Genomic DNA, 17007 nt, shown 5'->3' with positions numbered 1-17007 from the left:
CTGGGCCAGAGTCTTTTCTCTGTGACTTGGAATTAGGACTACGACTCTACACCCCAGTCTGAACCAAAGAGAGGCCCTTGAGACATCTCAGCATTCATCTAATACACTCCCCTTTGGGCTTAAGCTATCTGAAGTAGGTTTTTATTCCCAAAGCAGTCTTAACTAAAATATTATGGCTCTAAGAAAAGATTTCTTAAATGGGCTTTCCACTAGATGTGAAGAGCAAATAAACCTTAATAAATGTCCAACCTCACCAATGAACAAGGTAATAATTAAGTGTCCTTAATCAATCTGGTAAACACTTTTAAGAAATGATAATATGAAGTGATGGCAAAGTTTGGAACAGAAACACAGACACTGCTGGTAGGATAGAAATTGGGACAACCTTTCTATTTAGTAGTTTGTCAATAATTGTCAAGGGCCTTAAACATATTCTTAACTTTGGACCCAATTATCCTAATTCTGAGGAAATAACCTGAGAAGCAATCTGAAGTCTGCACATAAGTGCTCCTCATAGCATTATGTGAGTGAGAAATTACAAGCAACTTTAAAGTCTAACAAAAAGGAATGGCTAAGGAAACTATGTTGTATTACCGTGTTTCCCCGAAAATAAGACAGCCAGACAATCAGCTCTAATGCGTCTTTTGGAGAAAAAAATTAATATAAGACCCAGTCTTATTTTACTATAACATAAGACCCGGTCTTATATAATATTATATAAAACCCAGTCTTGTATAATATAAGACCCAGTATAATATAATATAATGCCTGGTCTTATATTAATTTTTGCTCCAAGAGATACATTAGAGCTGATTGTCCGGCTAGGTCTTATTTTCGGGGAAACATGGTAATATGCTAGAATATGAAGCCAAGGACATGGGGAAATGTTCGTGATATAAAGTACAGAAAGCAGGAAGCATAGCGGCATGCATACGTCCACACACAGCAATAGCACGTCACTATAAAAAGCCACCTTAGCTCCACATGTCTAAGACACATCACTAAATTTAAAAGTAAGCTGCAAAACAAAACAAAACAAAGCAAAGCACAGCATGGTCCCATTTTGTTAAAAAGTGGTGAAACATAGGTGACTATCAATAAAAGAGAAGAGAAAATCTATGGGGAAAATACACCAAACAAGGAATGGAAATGATCTCTGAGCAGCGTCACTATGATACATACTTCTGGAACATGGAATGTTTTCCCCAATAAACGTGTTATTTTCTAAGTTTTTTTAAAGTATTTTTTTGTATTTAAATATGAAATCCGTCATACCTTTCTAATTTACAAAGGGAATAAGTACCTTGACAATGGAGAGAGAGTGGTTACCAGCTCAGCCAAGTGATCAAACTGAGCACCATTAATGATGGGATTTCTAACCCGCTGATGTGATGTAACTTGAAGTTCACACCATTAACTATGAAGTATTCTTGCTAAAAATATTTAACCTGAACCTAGATAAGGATCTAGACCAATAGTTCTCCAACTTTAGCATTCCATGAAGGTCCTGTTAAAACAGGTGGCTAGACCCCACCCCCAGTTTTATTCACAATTAAATTCAGCCGATCTGGAACGAGGCCCAAGAATTTGCATTTTTACCCCACAAGTGCACAGATGAGGCTGACGCTGCTGGTCTGGAAATGACTCTGAGAACCACTCCTCTAGACCTAACTTTCAGGTTACAGAAAGACAGGGATAGAGGAACAAGTGAAATAATAGCACAAAGAAACTATCAGAAAAATCCAGGACATACAACATCCTATAAAACACTTGGCCAGGACTCTTTAAAAATATTCAGGAAGGAAAAAAAAAAAGTGAAGGAATTGGGGACTGTTCTAGATTGAAAGAGACCACAGAGACATAACACAGATACACAAAAGAGTCACTGGATCCTGGGTTGGGATTAAAAACAAAAACCAGTCATAAAACAATATTTTGGGAGAGCGGAGAAAATCTGAATATGAACTGGATACTGTGCCATTCCTGTTGGTTTTCTCAGGTGTGACGATGCTCTTGTGTTATGAAGGGGGAAGTCCTCATTCTTAGTGCAGTCGGGAGTGTTCAGTGAGGTGTCGGGACAGAGTAACTACATCGCAGTTTGCGAGCGAGAAAAGTGTGTATGTGAGAGACACAAGGCAAATGTGGTAACACACTGACAGCTGGTTAAATCTAGGTGGAGGGTGTGCAAGCATTCCTCATACTGTTATCCTGTACACTTTTCTGTATACTTGACAATATTCAAAATAAAAAGTTGGAAAGAGGAAGAAAGTTATAGACACGCTCATTCTAATTTCGGGTGCAATGGGAAAGTGGTATAGGGCGCATAGACATATACAAAGACTGGAAGAAAATAAACCCCAGTATTAATAATGCTTTTTTTCATCACGGTGGGCAAACAGGTGATTTCTAATTTTCATATTTTAAAAAATGATCCGTAATGGGCATATATTACTTTTATAATCAGAAGCAATGGAAACACGTTCTTTAAAAATTTAAATAAATGGGTTTCAAAGAAATCTCATACGCAGGCCTGTTCCCTGTCAGCCCACAGACATGCTCAGGGCCGTTTGCAGACCAGAAAGGCGCACTGAGCTGCCCTTCCGATTACACTGTCTGTCAGAACACCTCGAACCTTGACCCGAGGAGGCGGGGTGACTCACTCACTTGGTGCTGGGTCCTATTCTCCATGTGCCCCAGCTTGGCATTTACTTTATCCTGAACTGATCCCAGCTCCGCTTTGATCTCCTCCACGGTCGCCTCCAACTGATTCTCCAGCTTGTGGATCAGGGGTTCACATCGACAACCATTTATTGGTGCCTGAGAGGGAAACAAAACAGGAATCAAACCAACTATTTGTGCCTTTGACAGATCAGTTCTCAGTAGCCATCATGTGCCAGTCAGCACCGCAGGGGTAGAGACCATGGGGACAGACTCAGTGTGGTCATCACTGTGCCACGTCCCATGGGCCAGACGTTGGGCCCAGTCGGCACTAGAAACATTCAGAGGGTAAGACATGGTCTCAGTCCTCTGGCTGCTTTTATCCAGCCACCCTGGGGCCTCAAGATTGTCTAGTTACCTAAGGATGGTGAGCCCCCTCGCCACCCCTTTTGCCCGGGCCTAAGTGCCAGGAGCCTAAATGCACTGTTTAGGTGGGCTGGGCCATGTGGCTTCTCTTCAAAGCTCATGCTTCCTTAAGCCAATGCCTGAAGTGGAGAATAGCCCCCGGAAACAGTGTTAAACAGCCTTGCTTGCAGCCTACAGTCCTGTGTCCTGACAGGGCTCGGCACGTACCTGCATCACTTTGCCATCCTTGCCCCGGTACAGCGTGTAGAGCTGGTACGCTCTGAATTCGTGGGGAGGGGGAGGGGACGAACATCGATGCCTGGGCCTCTTTTTAGGATGATTATGAGCATGCAAGTTCTTCTGGTGCCCAGGCTGCTGGTCTGCGGGTGGGGTGGGGTCAGAAAATGCTGATACCTGTGGGAGAGGAGGACACAACACCCCTGAGCACTGTGACATCTGCACGACCGACACCCAGCCAATGGCTCCCACCTCACCCGCTTTGGGGCAAAGAACCCCGCCTTGCTTTGTCTCGCGGCGTTCTACTCCAAGCATCACATGTCCAAAGAAATATATCAGCGCGCTAACCTTGTGTCTGAAGTTAAGCAGATTTAATTTCTGTGCTCTGGCTCCAAACCAGCCAGCCAAGAGATGTGGCTTTTTAGCTGTTGGGCATGACACTCTCCAGGGCCCTCTGCCAACCAGCCTCCCAGCCCTCTCTCGGCTGCTTTCACGTGCCTCCTGACCTTGGGCCTTGACTTTCTCCGCCTGTTGTCCTTTGCTTGGGGCTCTGGGGAGGCTGACAGGAAATCTTCTCTAGCCTCTTCTTTTCTGGGTGCAGCCTGTTCACTGCTAGGGGTGTCTCCTGCCGAGACACTTCCCTACAGGGAAAGAAAAAAGCCCAGAAACCTGTTCTACTTGCCCCCTTGGCCTTTTTCAATAATGGCATAAAATTCTGTTTGCACAACTCCATCCACTATAGGACCCATGGGAATCTGCCAATGACAAATTTCAGACACAGGGGGCACTGCTTGGTGGTCTTAACATGTACGCTTTTCCCAGTCAGTGGAGTATTTGGCATTTATTAGGTACCAAACTAAATACAATCTTGGGTCTAATTCTGTGTGAACTTCAGGAACCTACCACACACAACACACCTTAGCATTAGAGATTTCTGGTCTTTTGTATTTCAACAAAAAATCACCACACTCATTCTTTGAATTTGGACCCTCACAATTCATAGTGGAGAGAACCCTCTGAAATGAAAAAAACATGTTTCTGGTCCTTGTAAGAACTTTTATAAATTAATATGTACAATTTACACACACAGGAACTTAATCCAAGTTACAATGCCTTAGCCCTGGACACTGAGAAGAGGATTTTGAAACAGACAGAAGAATAAGTACTTGGTATAAAAGCTTATGTGCCCAAGTTCTCTCTATGTCCCACGCTCCTTCCTCCTGGGACAGCTGAGAAGGCATGGTTCATTCCAGGGTGACTGGGCATAGTTGTGCAAGCTGCTGACTGCACAAGGGCACCTAGCCAAGGGGGTGAGTAGGGACAGAGGGAACCGAAATCCAGCTGGGGCTCTATTCACCCCATGTGCCCTGTGCTGGGCTGGTCTGCCCAGGGGGCATCTTTTTCTAATTTGCGCCAAGGAGTCATATGGGCTAGCACAGCCTCAGTCCATTCCCGGTGCGAAAAGAGAGGATGCAACCAACCCATGCCAGTGGTTCTCCAACTCGAGCCTACGTCAGACTCACCTGCAGGGCTTGTTCAAACACTGATTGCTGGGCCCCATCCCAGAGTTTCTGATCCAGTGGGTCTGAGGTGAGGCCCCCAAATCTGCATTTCTAACAAGGTCCCTGATGACACAGTAAACACCACACGTTGAAAACCACTGCTCTACACAATTAAGAGCACGGCGTCCAAGAGGCAGTGCTGTCCGCACAGTAGTGACAAGGCCGTAGATACGTGGGGCTAGTAACTATCCCCACACGAGGGTGCTGGGGAAGATGGGCAACACACACACACAGGCACACGGTCTAAAATCCCGGAGGAGTGGCGGGCGTGAAGCCAAAGGGAAAACACTGACAGCAACGTGAAGAAACCCAGTGGGAAAGAAGAGACAGAGGAGGGCATGGCAGCCGCCAGATGAGCCGGAGGCAGCAGGGAGATCATTTCCCAGCCTCGGAGAGTGGATGGAGTTGGGGAGGGGCTGGAGGGCTACCCCCCACCTTGCTCTGTGCCACCTCATCTCTGGGAACAGACTGCGCTCTCCTCTCTTCCTTGAGCCTCTCTCTCTTTTTCCTCAGGCTCCGCCCACGACTGAAGCGCAAGACCTGGAGGAGGCAAGAGGCACTGTTACAAACCAGCGGTGTGTACAGCAGCGCGTGAGGGGCTTCTCTGTGGGCCTGGTGCCCTCGGACCTAACAGAACGTCAGCCGAGTGGGAGAGACCAAGCATTCGCATCAAACAGCACCTCAGACCACCTGCAATGCCGCCTATGTCTTATGCTCAGCACTTCAGGGGCCTGGACATGGGTCGGACCCGGTCCCTGACCTCGAGGAACTTACATTCTATGAGAATAACAACAGGCATGTAAGTGCCAGGCCAGGGCTGCCAGCAGGCGTGTGCCGGCTGGGCTCAGCGTTACTCCAGGGAGCACCCCTCACCTAGCCTAGGAGAGGAACGCGTCCCCTGGAGCTGTGCGATGCGGCAGTCCTGTGCCAGGCAGGGTCTCATCATCTTAGTGCACGGGACCCAAACTAGCCCATTAGATTTTCTCTTGGCCAAGCCGTACCCAAATCATATTCAATTTGATTTAAAACGACTGAGGTGCATCTGTGATCCATGGTACCAACTGTGGGGCAGGAATCTCATCCCCAAAAGGGAGCATCAGCTCTCTGCCAAGAGGACGAATGGATACAGGCAAGTGCATGTGGGGCCCTATAGCCCTGGGATGGAGCCCAGCAGCCAGCTGCAGGATCTCTGGGCAAGTTACCTGACACCTCTGTGCTTCACCTTCTCAAATGTAAACACAGGGAGTTGTTGGGATTAACAAGACAAAGTGGATGGCTGGCGCCCCTTGGACCCTCATGGCTGGCAGGTGCTTCCTGCCCCCCTGGTGCTTTACAGCCTCTTCATTGGCAGAGGATATTTAACCACAGATCTTGGAGCTGGTGGAAACCTTCACTGGCTCAGCTTCACATGCTTTCCCCAGCCCCCTGCCCCACTTCCAGGGTTCCCCCCTTTCACCAAGGAGGTTCAGAAGGTGAAAACACTTTTGGAGGTCACACTACCTTTCATTTCATTGTCTTCTTATGTAAATAGATAAGGGCTCTCTGAAGTTCAACATAGTATTTTTCTTCTTCATTTCACACTGTCTTCTCATGTTCATTATATTTAAGTGACACCAGAAAGAATCTCTATGGGCAGGGGGTATCACTTAAATGGAAAATCCCTGACAATATCTGTCTGTGAACGAACCTGATTTTTAAACCCTATTCTCATCCCCTAAGCCAGCAGTTCTGAACATGTCTAGGGACTCCTGGGTCCATGCGATTAATTATTTTCGTAACATGAAGACAATGTGGGCCTTCCTCACTCTCGTTCTTCCATGACAGTACAGTGGCATGTAGCAGAGGCTGCACACATGACATGGCAATAGACTGCATGCGGAAACAGATGAGAAGCCTGCTATCTTCTTTTAAGTAAGACAGTATGGAGATCTGCAAAAATGCAAAACAATGCTACTCTTCTCAATTTTTGTTTTGAAAAAACATTCTTTTCACAAAACAATGCCATTTCTATTAACACAAAATGGACTTATTTTTAAATGCATAAATAAATATCTTTAATATTTCGTAACTTTTAATTTTAAATACGGTAATCATTGGTGGACAAACCTCACATTAACAAAGCTCTTTGTAGGCCTCCAAAGTATTTAAACATGTAAAAGCATCCTTAAACCAAAAACGTCTAAGAACCACTGTACAGAGCCATTCCTAAACTAAGGTTACGCTCACTAGGAAGCCGAGGCTGCTAAAAGGAAGTGACTAGTGCCCGTCTGCTCAGCTGGTTTATGGACTCAGAACAGGAGACAGCACCAGAACAGCCTGAAATTCACTTTCAGAAGCACTTGCGAACCACATCAATCAAAAATGAGAAGTGACATACATAGGTCACCCAAACCCAAATAATCATCAGAAAAATTCCCTCCATAGACCATCTTATTAGCCAATGAAAATAACTTTGCATGGCTTACAGCCTTTCAGCCAACCATACATCTACCAGATGAAACCTCATCAATCTTTTCCAGTTCACAGAAGTCAGGGAATACTGATCTTAAAGCATTGGAAAGAAATATCCTTAGAACTGCTGTGAACCATTGAAATCTGTGGTCAACTAAGTTCAACCAAGGCAAGGTGATTTCTCATTTTGGACAAAACAAACAGTAAGGCTATTTCTGTAACCTCAGAAAAACAGAACAGCAGGCATATACTTTTATGCATATTCCAAAGTTCCTTCTTTGTGTTGAGAATAGGGCTTAGCTGAGAATAGGGCTTAGCATGTACAATTATATCAAACAATGTTTCATAAAATACCGTCCTATTTGCTATTCAATATGGACATGGAAAAACTTGCCTAAGTCATTTTATTAATGGAAACACAAAGAATAGGATAGGAAAACTGTCCATGGTAAAGCGTTTTTCCCTACAAATTAAGATCCCTGGGTTCCGGAAGACAAACGACAAGCGGGTCAAAGGCCCATCAGTCTTTGCGTGCCTGGGGCACCCTCTACTCCTGCAAGACCTGATGATCTTCATACGGCTGAGCACGGGGCTGGCTGTCCCTCAAGCTGCCAAATGCTGAGATGCCAGAGAACTGTGATGGATTCTGACACTTACTTACACAGAACCTTGTACTTTTTGATCCAGGAGAGACCAGCATTTTCTATCAGGACTCATGGACTGATTCCACTGATGATTTCTTTGCAAATAACTGGAGAGAGGAGCAGCCTTTCCCAAAGGAGCGCTGGCTCGTACCGGTCAGGGGCTCTCTGGATTTCTAGAGACCACAGAGACGGACCAACCCCACGGGCAAGAGGGGGATCCAATTTTGCAAACGACAAATATCTTAACCATTTCCAGAAACTGCTAGTTATATATCAGGCATGTTTTTAAAACGTAAATGAAATAAAGACCATGGAGAACCCTGGGCTGGCTGGGATTGGGCTATGATACAGCAGGCTGGTGTCCAGAATTTTCCTCTGGCTCCCTGACACTTTGTCTTCTTTCAACATTAGCCAGAATAAAGTGGAAAATCAATCAGTGTTTGCCATAATGTAACAGAATTGCTCCGATTGGGAAATAACCTAGATGTCCTACATTAAGAAGACAGTTTAACAAAATATTGGACAGCAATAAAAAAGAGTACTATGCCTCCATTACGATGAATAACCGCGATGACTGCAGAACACTCTCCTATCACAGAATAAAGGGCAGACCACAAAAGCATGTATACGTGGCAAACACAATTATATAAGAATTATGTGTCTGTGGAAGGTAATATGAAGACACAAAAGTTATTTCAGGGTGCTGAAGTTATGACTAACTTATAAATGATCACTATTAAATTATTACTGAGATCATTTCTACTTCAAAGGGTATCAGTCATAATTTTTAAAAATTGAGTGATTACCAAAATACCATTATTCAATAAAAAAGACTATACTTCACTGCCTCTAAGTGGACATTTACTACTTTGTGTGTTCAGAATGGGCCCCTCCTTCCCACCTCTCTCTAGGAAATGCCCCTTGACCACAAGGTCGAATGGATGTAGCCATCTTCTTAAAGCCTTCTTAAAGCTTGGGGCACTTGCCCAAGCTCTCCAATCATAACCCTCTCCTGCAATGTTTTAAACTGGAACTTTTCCCTGGCTGAGGACCTGGGGAGTTATGACCCAGGAAGCTGGCAGTGACAAAATGATGCCCATGTGTGAAGAGCAGCCTGTCGGGCCTGAGGTCTCTGATCCCGGTTATGCTGGATGCCCACGTGGATTCCTGCATCTCCCACTGCCTGGTTCGTAAGCCCAACGGTTCCCTATTGAAGTTAGTTTAAATTGGCTTTAGTAGATTGCAACCAGAGTCCCAGTGACTTTGCAGCCTCACATAATCAATACAATAGGAAACGCAATAAATCCTACCTGGGGAGCTTTGGTGAGGAGAAGAGCAACTTCCGGATTATTGTGGTAGCGGGCCGTCTCCAGCGGAGTCTGGCCTGCCTAAGGAAAGGCACAGGCAGGACAAGTGAGTACTGGCCACCAACCCTGCACACATATAGCCCCGCTGGGATAGCGGCTCTCCACTTAGTCACACCACACCTACATGTGCTAAACAAAACATACATGACGTGGCCCTGCTCTCAAGCCTCATCCCAAAGAATGTGCCAAGTCACACCTGAGGACACAGCAAGAGAGGTTAAGTGCTCACAAGTAAGTAGGAAGTGTTCTAAGAGGCAAAGGTCTGGGGCACTGCCCACCGAAGAACGCTCTGGAGAAGAGATGAGGGAAGGTGAAAATCAGACGGGGTCAAGGTGGAAGACTTCAGTTGAGGAAACACAAAGGATCATAAAATCCAGGCAAGCAATGGCTTTTCCCTGGAGAACAGTGAGAAGACACCTGGAAGGGCAGGTGTGGTCCCACCAGCCTCAGGAACTGGACTGTGAATAACAAATAGGAAGCTGTGGCCATAATTGAGGCTCAAGGGAGATTAAGCCGAAAACCGAGAGTTGATAATAGTGGGATTCAAAGGACGAGAAACGTGTTCAAGGCATCATGGGAGAAGTACCATGAGGTAGCGCCCAATACAAGTACTAGAACTGCGAGGAGGAAGAAGGGGAAAGCTACCGTGTTTCCCCAAAAATAAGACCTAGCAGGACCATCAGCTCTAATGCATCTTTTGGAGCAAAAATTAATATAAGACCTGGTATTATATTATATTATATTACATTACATTATGTTAGTTAATTATATTAATTTTATATTATATTATATTATATTATATTATATTATATTATATTATATTATATTATATTATATTATATTATATTATATTATATTATGACCTAGTCATATATTACAGTAAAATAAGACCGCGTCTTATATTAATTTTTGCTCCAAAAGACTGGGGCATTGAGGTAAGGGAATGGGAAGGGCTTTAGAAACCATCGCTGCAACTCAACTTACATTATTAACAATGGTCCCATCTGCTCCAGCTTCCAGTAAGATTTTAACCACCTTCTTGTGATTTAGGGAAGCAGCAATATGAAGTGCTGTGTCTCCAGCCTGAAATTAATCAGAAGAAAACCTTCTCAACCCCATCTGATCATGGTCCACAGCCCTCCAGCTTTTCATCCCATGGCCTGGTGGTGGCTTTTCAAAGCCAATCTAAGATTTGCTGTAGACTGATAGGGGGCCCTTTGCTCAAGTGTCATGTGGTTCTTTTTAAAGACCGTGGAACTAAATGACCTATGCACAAATATCCAATTCCTTTCTGGCTGGGAATACCAGAAATTACAGGATTAAGTGCAGGGGGGCAAAGTAATGCTGGGCTGGGGTTGTTGAGAATGGTCAGACCTGGAGCCTTACACTGAGGCAGGATGATGGGCAGGTGGCCAGGGGCCAGTAGGCTAGCCATCCTGGAGCTCTGGACCACGTCCTGCTGCCCAGACAGGGGAGAGGGCAGCGAACCCCTTGGTGTCTGAGTGCTAGAATGAGCAGACACTGCGAAGATGGCTACTTCTACGGGCAGCTGCGGGGATGTGAAGGAACCACTGGGAATCATTCTCCAGGCTCAGGGTGTTCTGGGACCACCGTGAGTAGGTAGAATCACTGGGTAGCATCACTGAGAGAGAATCTGTGTTTCTTACCACCAGCTGTTTTCAACCTTTGACCAAACAGCCTATATTTTCATTTTCTTTTTACAAAAACTGTTTTCAGACAATCAACTATGAAAGGAGAATATGGACAAATGCAGCTTGGTGGGCCCATTCTAAATGCAAATGGTAGAGTTTTTCAACCCAAAACAGAATGATGTAAATAAGTCAGGTAAATAAATATAGAAGTAAAATAATTCATTCTCTCCCATCAGGTGATCAGGTAAAGCACCCTGATACCTTTCTTCCTGGGCAGCATGAAAATCCAGCCACCCCCGTGGCTTTCTTCCCCCAGTGAATAACTGGGGGAAATGTTATTTCACTGCTGAGTCCCTCAGTTGTGTGTGTTGGGGGTGGGGAGCTGTGCAGCAGTGGTTGCCAACCCTGGCTGCAAGTTGTAATCAGCTGGGGAGCTTTAAAAGCTGCTGATGCCTGGGTCCTACCCCCAGACATTCCGATTTAATTGGTCTGGAGCCCATAGGTTGGGCATGGTGATTTTTCACAGCTCCCAGGTGATTGAAACATGCCACCAAGGTTGAGAAGCACTGCATAGGGGTAATCTGATGAACTAGAAACCACTGGAAGGCTGGAGAATGACAATTCATTTAGCTCGATCAGTGATTCTTAATCCTCTCTGCACACTCAAGCCATGAGCTTTTCAAAAATCCCATTACCTAGATGTTCCGGTCATTTAAACTGGGGTGGCATTCAGGAATGGTGTTTATAATTCCCCTGTTGAGTCTTATATGCAGCCAGGATCAGAAACTACTGTTATAGGGATATTTAATCTGAAAAACAATTTATTTTCTAAATCTCAGATATGTGTACCCAACCTCAGAAAAGACACACAATGCATCCCTTAGGTATCAATAAATGCCAAAACAACATTTAAAAAAATCTAAATGACTAGTGAAAGGCAAGCCAATTTCCATGGCACCCTCTAATAATAATCACAGCTTTATTTCAAAATCCCATCATATGGCACAGATACAGGTTATGTACACAACGCTGCAGAAACCAGACTCCATCAGCTCAAATACAGTGGCAGTGCAACGAGCAGAACTCGAGTCATGTGACGCCTCATCCCCTTGCTTATTTACTAAGCCACATTCTTGTGGGTTTCCTTTGTAAAATCACATTTAAAACAAAACCCGCCTCAGGAGCTCCAGAAAATGTTCAATATGCAATGTGGTGATATGCACTGGAATGAGAAGGGCGGACTCCCTCTAGGAGGTCAGATCAACCAGGGCCACAGGAACGAGCTGGAACACCCATGCAAAGGCCAGCGCTAGCCTAAGGCCTCTTCTGGGAGAGGCTCCCAGCAGCCTCTGCTCCCGTTTGCGCTACCACACCTTTTAGGTAGTCTCATGGGAAGGGGGCCCGGCAGCCATGGGGAGGACGCATGCACTGACCTGGTTCTTTTCATGGACAGAACAGAAAGCACTGAGGAGGAGCTTAATGATGGACAAGTGATTATAGCGCGCGGCAACGTGCAAACAGGTGTCGCCTGCCTGCGGACAGAAATCAAACTCTAAGCACAGTCTGAGTGGTTACAAAACAAAACAGAGAAAGTAAAAAGAAACTATCATTCAAAAGCTGGCAGACTAGCATATATTCTTTAGAGGTATCGGCCTGAATTATAAGCATCTCTTTCACCACAGATGTTTCACTCCCGGACTCAGCCCTTCACTGCTATCTGCAGCCCTGTTCATTTTCCACCATGTGCATTCCCTGCTTTCAGGTTTCATCCGCTGGATGCCAGCAGTTCCCCACAAGACCTTCTCAAGAGCCAAGGCAGGCTCGCTTACCCGGATCTTGATAAGAATCCACTGAGCACAGCCTCTCCTTACAACCCAAAGGCTCTGAATTAAGACCAAGCAGTTTGGAAATGAGCCTTTCACTTCCTAGATCTATCGTGGCTCTAAGGACAGGGCAAGGTGTTGCATTTTAAGATCACATCCCATTGTAATCGGACCCCAACATCCCATATGGAGCAATGTCGTCTGGGAAGCTGATGAGGCAGGAATCACTGGGCATGAAAAAATTCACTCAGAAAAACTCCAGAGCAGGGTCTTCCTTCGTGGTCCCAGGCCAAACTGCTCCCAGAGACACAACAGCAAAACTGGAGACGAAGTCGTGATATTCTGTAGTGCTTTCTTGACACTTTTATTCTAGATGTCTAGAGATGGCAACAACTTAGCATAACGTTCTCCCCTAGATTAAGAAGGAGCCAAGTTCGAAGCTGAGGTTCAGAGCAATCTGAGAATCACCTCAGGTGAATCTGCCCCAATCTGGGAGACCCAGGTAAAGCCATTTTTTGAGAGAAGCCTCAGTCAGATCCTTTAATTGAGTGGCTGAGGCATTACACTTATAAAGGAAACACAGCTTCTTGTGGAGGGAGGAGGGATACCCATGTGACCTCTGAGGTCAGGCATCTAAGAAATATTGACCCCTCAGCACATCCCAAAGATGCCTCGGTAATCGATTTACAGACGCTGGGCATGAAGCATTAGACCTCCCCTGCACGCATCATCCAGGATGTGCTAGCAGTACATGGGTGGAGACCTGAAGACATGTCGAGGTTTCCTAGACTCATTCACCAACACATGCTACAAGAAATGATAAAACAAACCAAGGTGGAGGAGCGAGGGGAAAAGGATGGAAGAAAAGCGTTTCCAAGCCTTTGACTCCTCATCTCATGCCCCTAAATGACCCCTTAGTAAATTAGCAAAACTGAACCCTTTATAGTCCCCAAACACTTTACATTTTTATTTTCTAGATGTTAACACGTTAAGTATGCTTTCAGGGTTATTTTCTGAGATGACACGAGAGCGCGAGAAGCCGGTGTTGTTCACCCACGTTATTTTTGAGGTCGGCGCGGGACCCGCCCAGCAGGAGGACGCGTGTGCTCTGGGAGTGGCTGTTCTGGCAGGCCAGGTGCAGGGCCGTGTTCCCCGCCTTGGAGAGAGGCAAGAGAAGGGAGGACACATTAGCAACACGGTTCTCCGCAGACCGGCACCTGGCAGGCCTTGCAGAGAGGCGACACCTTACAGAAAACAAGGAAATGCTCACATTCTCCGCTTCCTGATTGGCCGTCCCAGAAGGGGTTTCCGTGGCAAGAGTATTTAATTTGGAGTCCAAACAGGCAGAAGAGTCACATCTGTCATAAACCTTGGTTCCAAGTCCTGGCTCTGCCGCTTAACTAGTTGAAAGCCAGTGGCCAAGGCTCTTAATATTCGCAGCTTTGCATTCCTTACTTGTAAAAGGGAGCTTGACCCCTATATGCTGAGGCTGTGAGCACTGACTCAGGGCGCCTAGGAGAGCGTTTTCTTAATGGCAAAACACTGCATATGCACACGTTCTGTGCCTTAGGGATGAATGCATTGCTCCTACACAACACAGATAAAAGCTGTGGCTACAACACTCTACCAATGGAGCACAGAGGGCAAAATAGGCCACCTCCTGTACCTGCAGGCTAAAGGTACCTGAGATGATACTATAGCCTTTTTCAAATCATCTGTCCTTGTACTTTTTCTTGAAACAACAACATGTGAACTAGGGTTTCCAGGCGGGAATTCCCGCCCATTCTGAGGATTTTTTTTTCATTTTCCCGTTCCCAAATCCCAAGAAAAGTGGATCGGGAAATTGGGAAAATCTGCTCCTTGAACCCAGGTGGTTGGTAGTATCGGCCGTCACTTTATGGAAACGATTCATTGAGGAGAACAGAAAACAGTTTGTATCTTGGGATTCGGGAATGGGAAAGCGAAAACAATTCCTGAGAACGGGCAGGAATTTCTGCCTGGAAACCCTAATGTGAACAATGGACAAGGTCCCCACATAACAGGCCTTACAACCGCATCTGTCACTTACCACACAGATAGAGTCCCTTTGCTTTTTGACCTCACCTTCAACATGCCACATCAAAATGACAACCATGGGTTAGAATAATGTCCACAGTCATCTTGCAGAAAGAATTCATAAATAGAACTTTTTGAAACTCCAGAGATAGGGTCTGCAAGGCTGCTGCTAGCCTTTAGAGAAGTAACAGGAAAAGCAGGCAGCCTGAGAGGGGCTGTGGGGTTGGTCTGAGAGCTGGTGAATCCTCACGGCACATAACGTTTGTTCTGCTGAGCTTAAAAGCGGGGTCAGGACTGGAGTTGTGTGGGCTCCCAGCTATTACACTGCCTGTCGATGGCTTTTCCCTCACCTAGTTTACTCCTTCTGGATAACACAACCCTGTCTGCCCATACTCAAGGAGGTTATATTCTTCACCGTTTGAAAAGAGGAATGAGTTATTTTAAAAAAAAAAAAAGAAGAGGAAAACTGTAAGTCACCCGTTCACTTACCTTCCCTCTCATAACCTTAGCTCTAACCAGCCTGAGTAGAGTCTTTCTTCCTCACTGTTACCTCCAGGAACCGGGAGGAGTTGCAAGTCTGAGATTTTAGTGAGCGCAATGGCTATTAATCCTTTGCCGCTCTTATAAATCACCTGGGGGGAGCCTTTAAAAAATACCCATGCACAGCTGCAACCCTTCCAGGGATTTTGATTTACTCGGCCTGGTGGGGTTGGGGTCTGGCCTGCTCAGCTTTTAGCACTGAAAGTCAAGCATTCTGGGAAATCTCTCAAGCTAGGGCAAACTGAGCTGGTCACCCCAGGCCCACTCATCAAGGTAGGTGTGAGCTCCCCGCCCCTTTTTTGTTTGTTTAAAGTTTCCCAGGAGATTTTAAAGTGCAGCCAGGTAGAGAACCACTGCTAGCTAAGTTCTCAAAAACCAAGGATCTGCCCACGTTTTAAACATGACATTTCCTGTGGAAGGGCTCGGAGTCTGGCTTGGTGTAATTCTCCTGGCCCACCTAGTCAGTTGTCTCAAAGTTGTTGGCTTCGTGGGAGTCATTAAATATGTGTTGAATAAATGAGTGAAATGAAAGAAACCTGATGGTTCTAGAAATATCTCATACCAAAATTTGCTATGTCAATAAGAAAATATCAATTATGCTGAAAAGCATTTGGATCAAGAAAACGAAAAACTGGGGCAGCTGGGTGGCTCAGTTGGTTGGAGTGTGAGCTCTGAGCGACAGGGTTGCCAGTTTGATTCCCACATGGGCCAGTGAGCTGCACCCTCCACAACTAGATTGAAGACAACGAGCTGCCGCTGGGGTGGCCCTATGGCTCAGTTGGTTGGAGCACGAGCTCTCAGCAACAATGTTACTGCACCCTCCACAACTAGATTGGGGGACGGTGACTTGGAGCTGGTGGGCCCTGGAGAAACACACTGTTGTTCCCCAATATTCCCCAATAAAATTAACATATATATATATATATATATATATATATATATATACACACACACACACACACATATATGTAAGAAAAAAATGAGAACCTATAGGTTAGAATAAACGAATTATGGCACATCCATACAATGGACTATTACTCAGCAATAAAAAGGAATGAACTGATCACACATGTTAATGACATGGAGGAATCTTAGAAAACATTACACTAAGTGAAAGAAGTGAGACACAAAAGGCTGCATGTGATATGATTCCATTTAGATGGTATCCTGGGAAAGGCAAAGCAAATCAATGGAGCTAGAAGTGGGTGGGTGGGTGGGTGGAGGATTGCCACCAAAGGGCACAAAGGAACTTTTTGGGGTGATGGAAACATCCAATGTCTTGATTTTGGTGGTGGTTACACAACTGTATACATTAGTCAAAACTCACAGAACAGTATACCGAAGAACGATGAACTTCACTGTATATGGACTTTACCTTAAAACCTGACATTAATAAAATGTGCCTAGGTAGATAACAGCAGCAGGCACTTTTCCACCCTGAGTAATGAGTACTGATTTCCCAAACAGGGACTGCTACACTTCTGAGGAAGAAGTACATTTCTTATACAATGGACTATTTTCAGCCTTAAAAAAGAAAATCCTATCATTTGCAACAACACAGATGAAACTGGAGGGCATTATGCTGAGTGAAATAAGCCAGACAGAGAAAGACA

The 17007-nt window shown here is 45.3% G+C and overlaps 1 protein-coding gene across 12 annotated transcripts in view; it reads right to left on the bottom strand.

The window, feature by feature from the left end:
- The window catches only part of ANKRD6 (ankyrin repeat domain 6), a 167418-nt gene that overhangs the window by 5854 nt on the left and 144557 nt on the right, over positions 1-17007 (bottom strand). For 6 of the 12 annotated variants that reach the window (XM_019743299.2, XM_074333297.1, XM_019743301.2 and 3 more), the window contains 8 exons: positions 13857-13955; positions 12410-12508; positions 10309-10407; positions 9268-9345; positions 5298-5402; positions 3807-3941; positions 3292-3477; positions 2665-2817 (listed from right to left, as the gene is read on the bottom strand). In XM_019743299.2, coding sequence (XP_019598858.2) covers positions 2665-2817; positions 3292-3477; positions 3807-3941; positions 5298-5402; positions 9268-9345; positions 10309-10407; positions 12410-12508; positions 13857-13955 — 954 coding nt within the window. The remainder of the gene's footprint in view (positions 1-2664; positions 2818-3291; positions 3478-3806; positions 3942-5297; positions 5403-9267; positions 9346-10308; positions 10408-12409; positions 12509-13856; positions 13956-17007) is intronic. The other 6 variants (XM_019743307.2, XM_019743305.2, XM_019743306.2 and 3 more) reach the window with 5 other exon arrangements.

The sequence above is a fragment of the Rhinolophus sinicus genome, linkage group LG05, assembly GCF_036562045.2.
Source record: "Rhinolophus sinicus isolate RSC01 linkage group LG05, ASM3656204v1, whole genome shotgun sequence".
NCBI classification, from domain to species: domain Eukaryota; kingdom Metazoa; phylum Chordata; class Mammalia; order Chiroptera; family Rhinolophidae; genus Rhinolophus; species Rhinolophus sinicus.
This window is presented reverse-complemented; position numbering and strand designations above follow the sequence as displayed.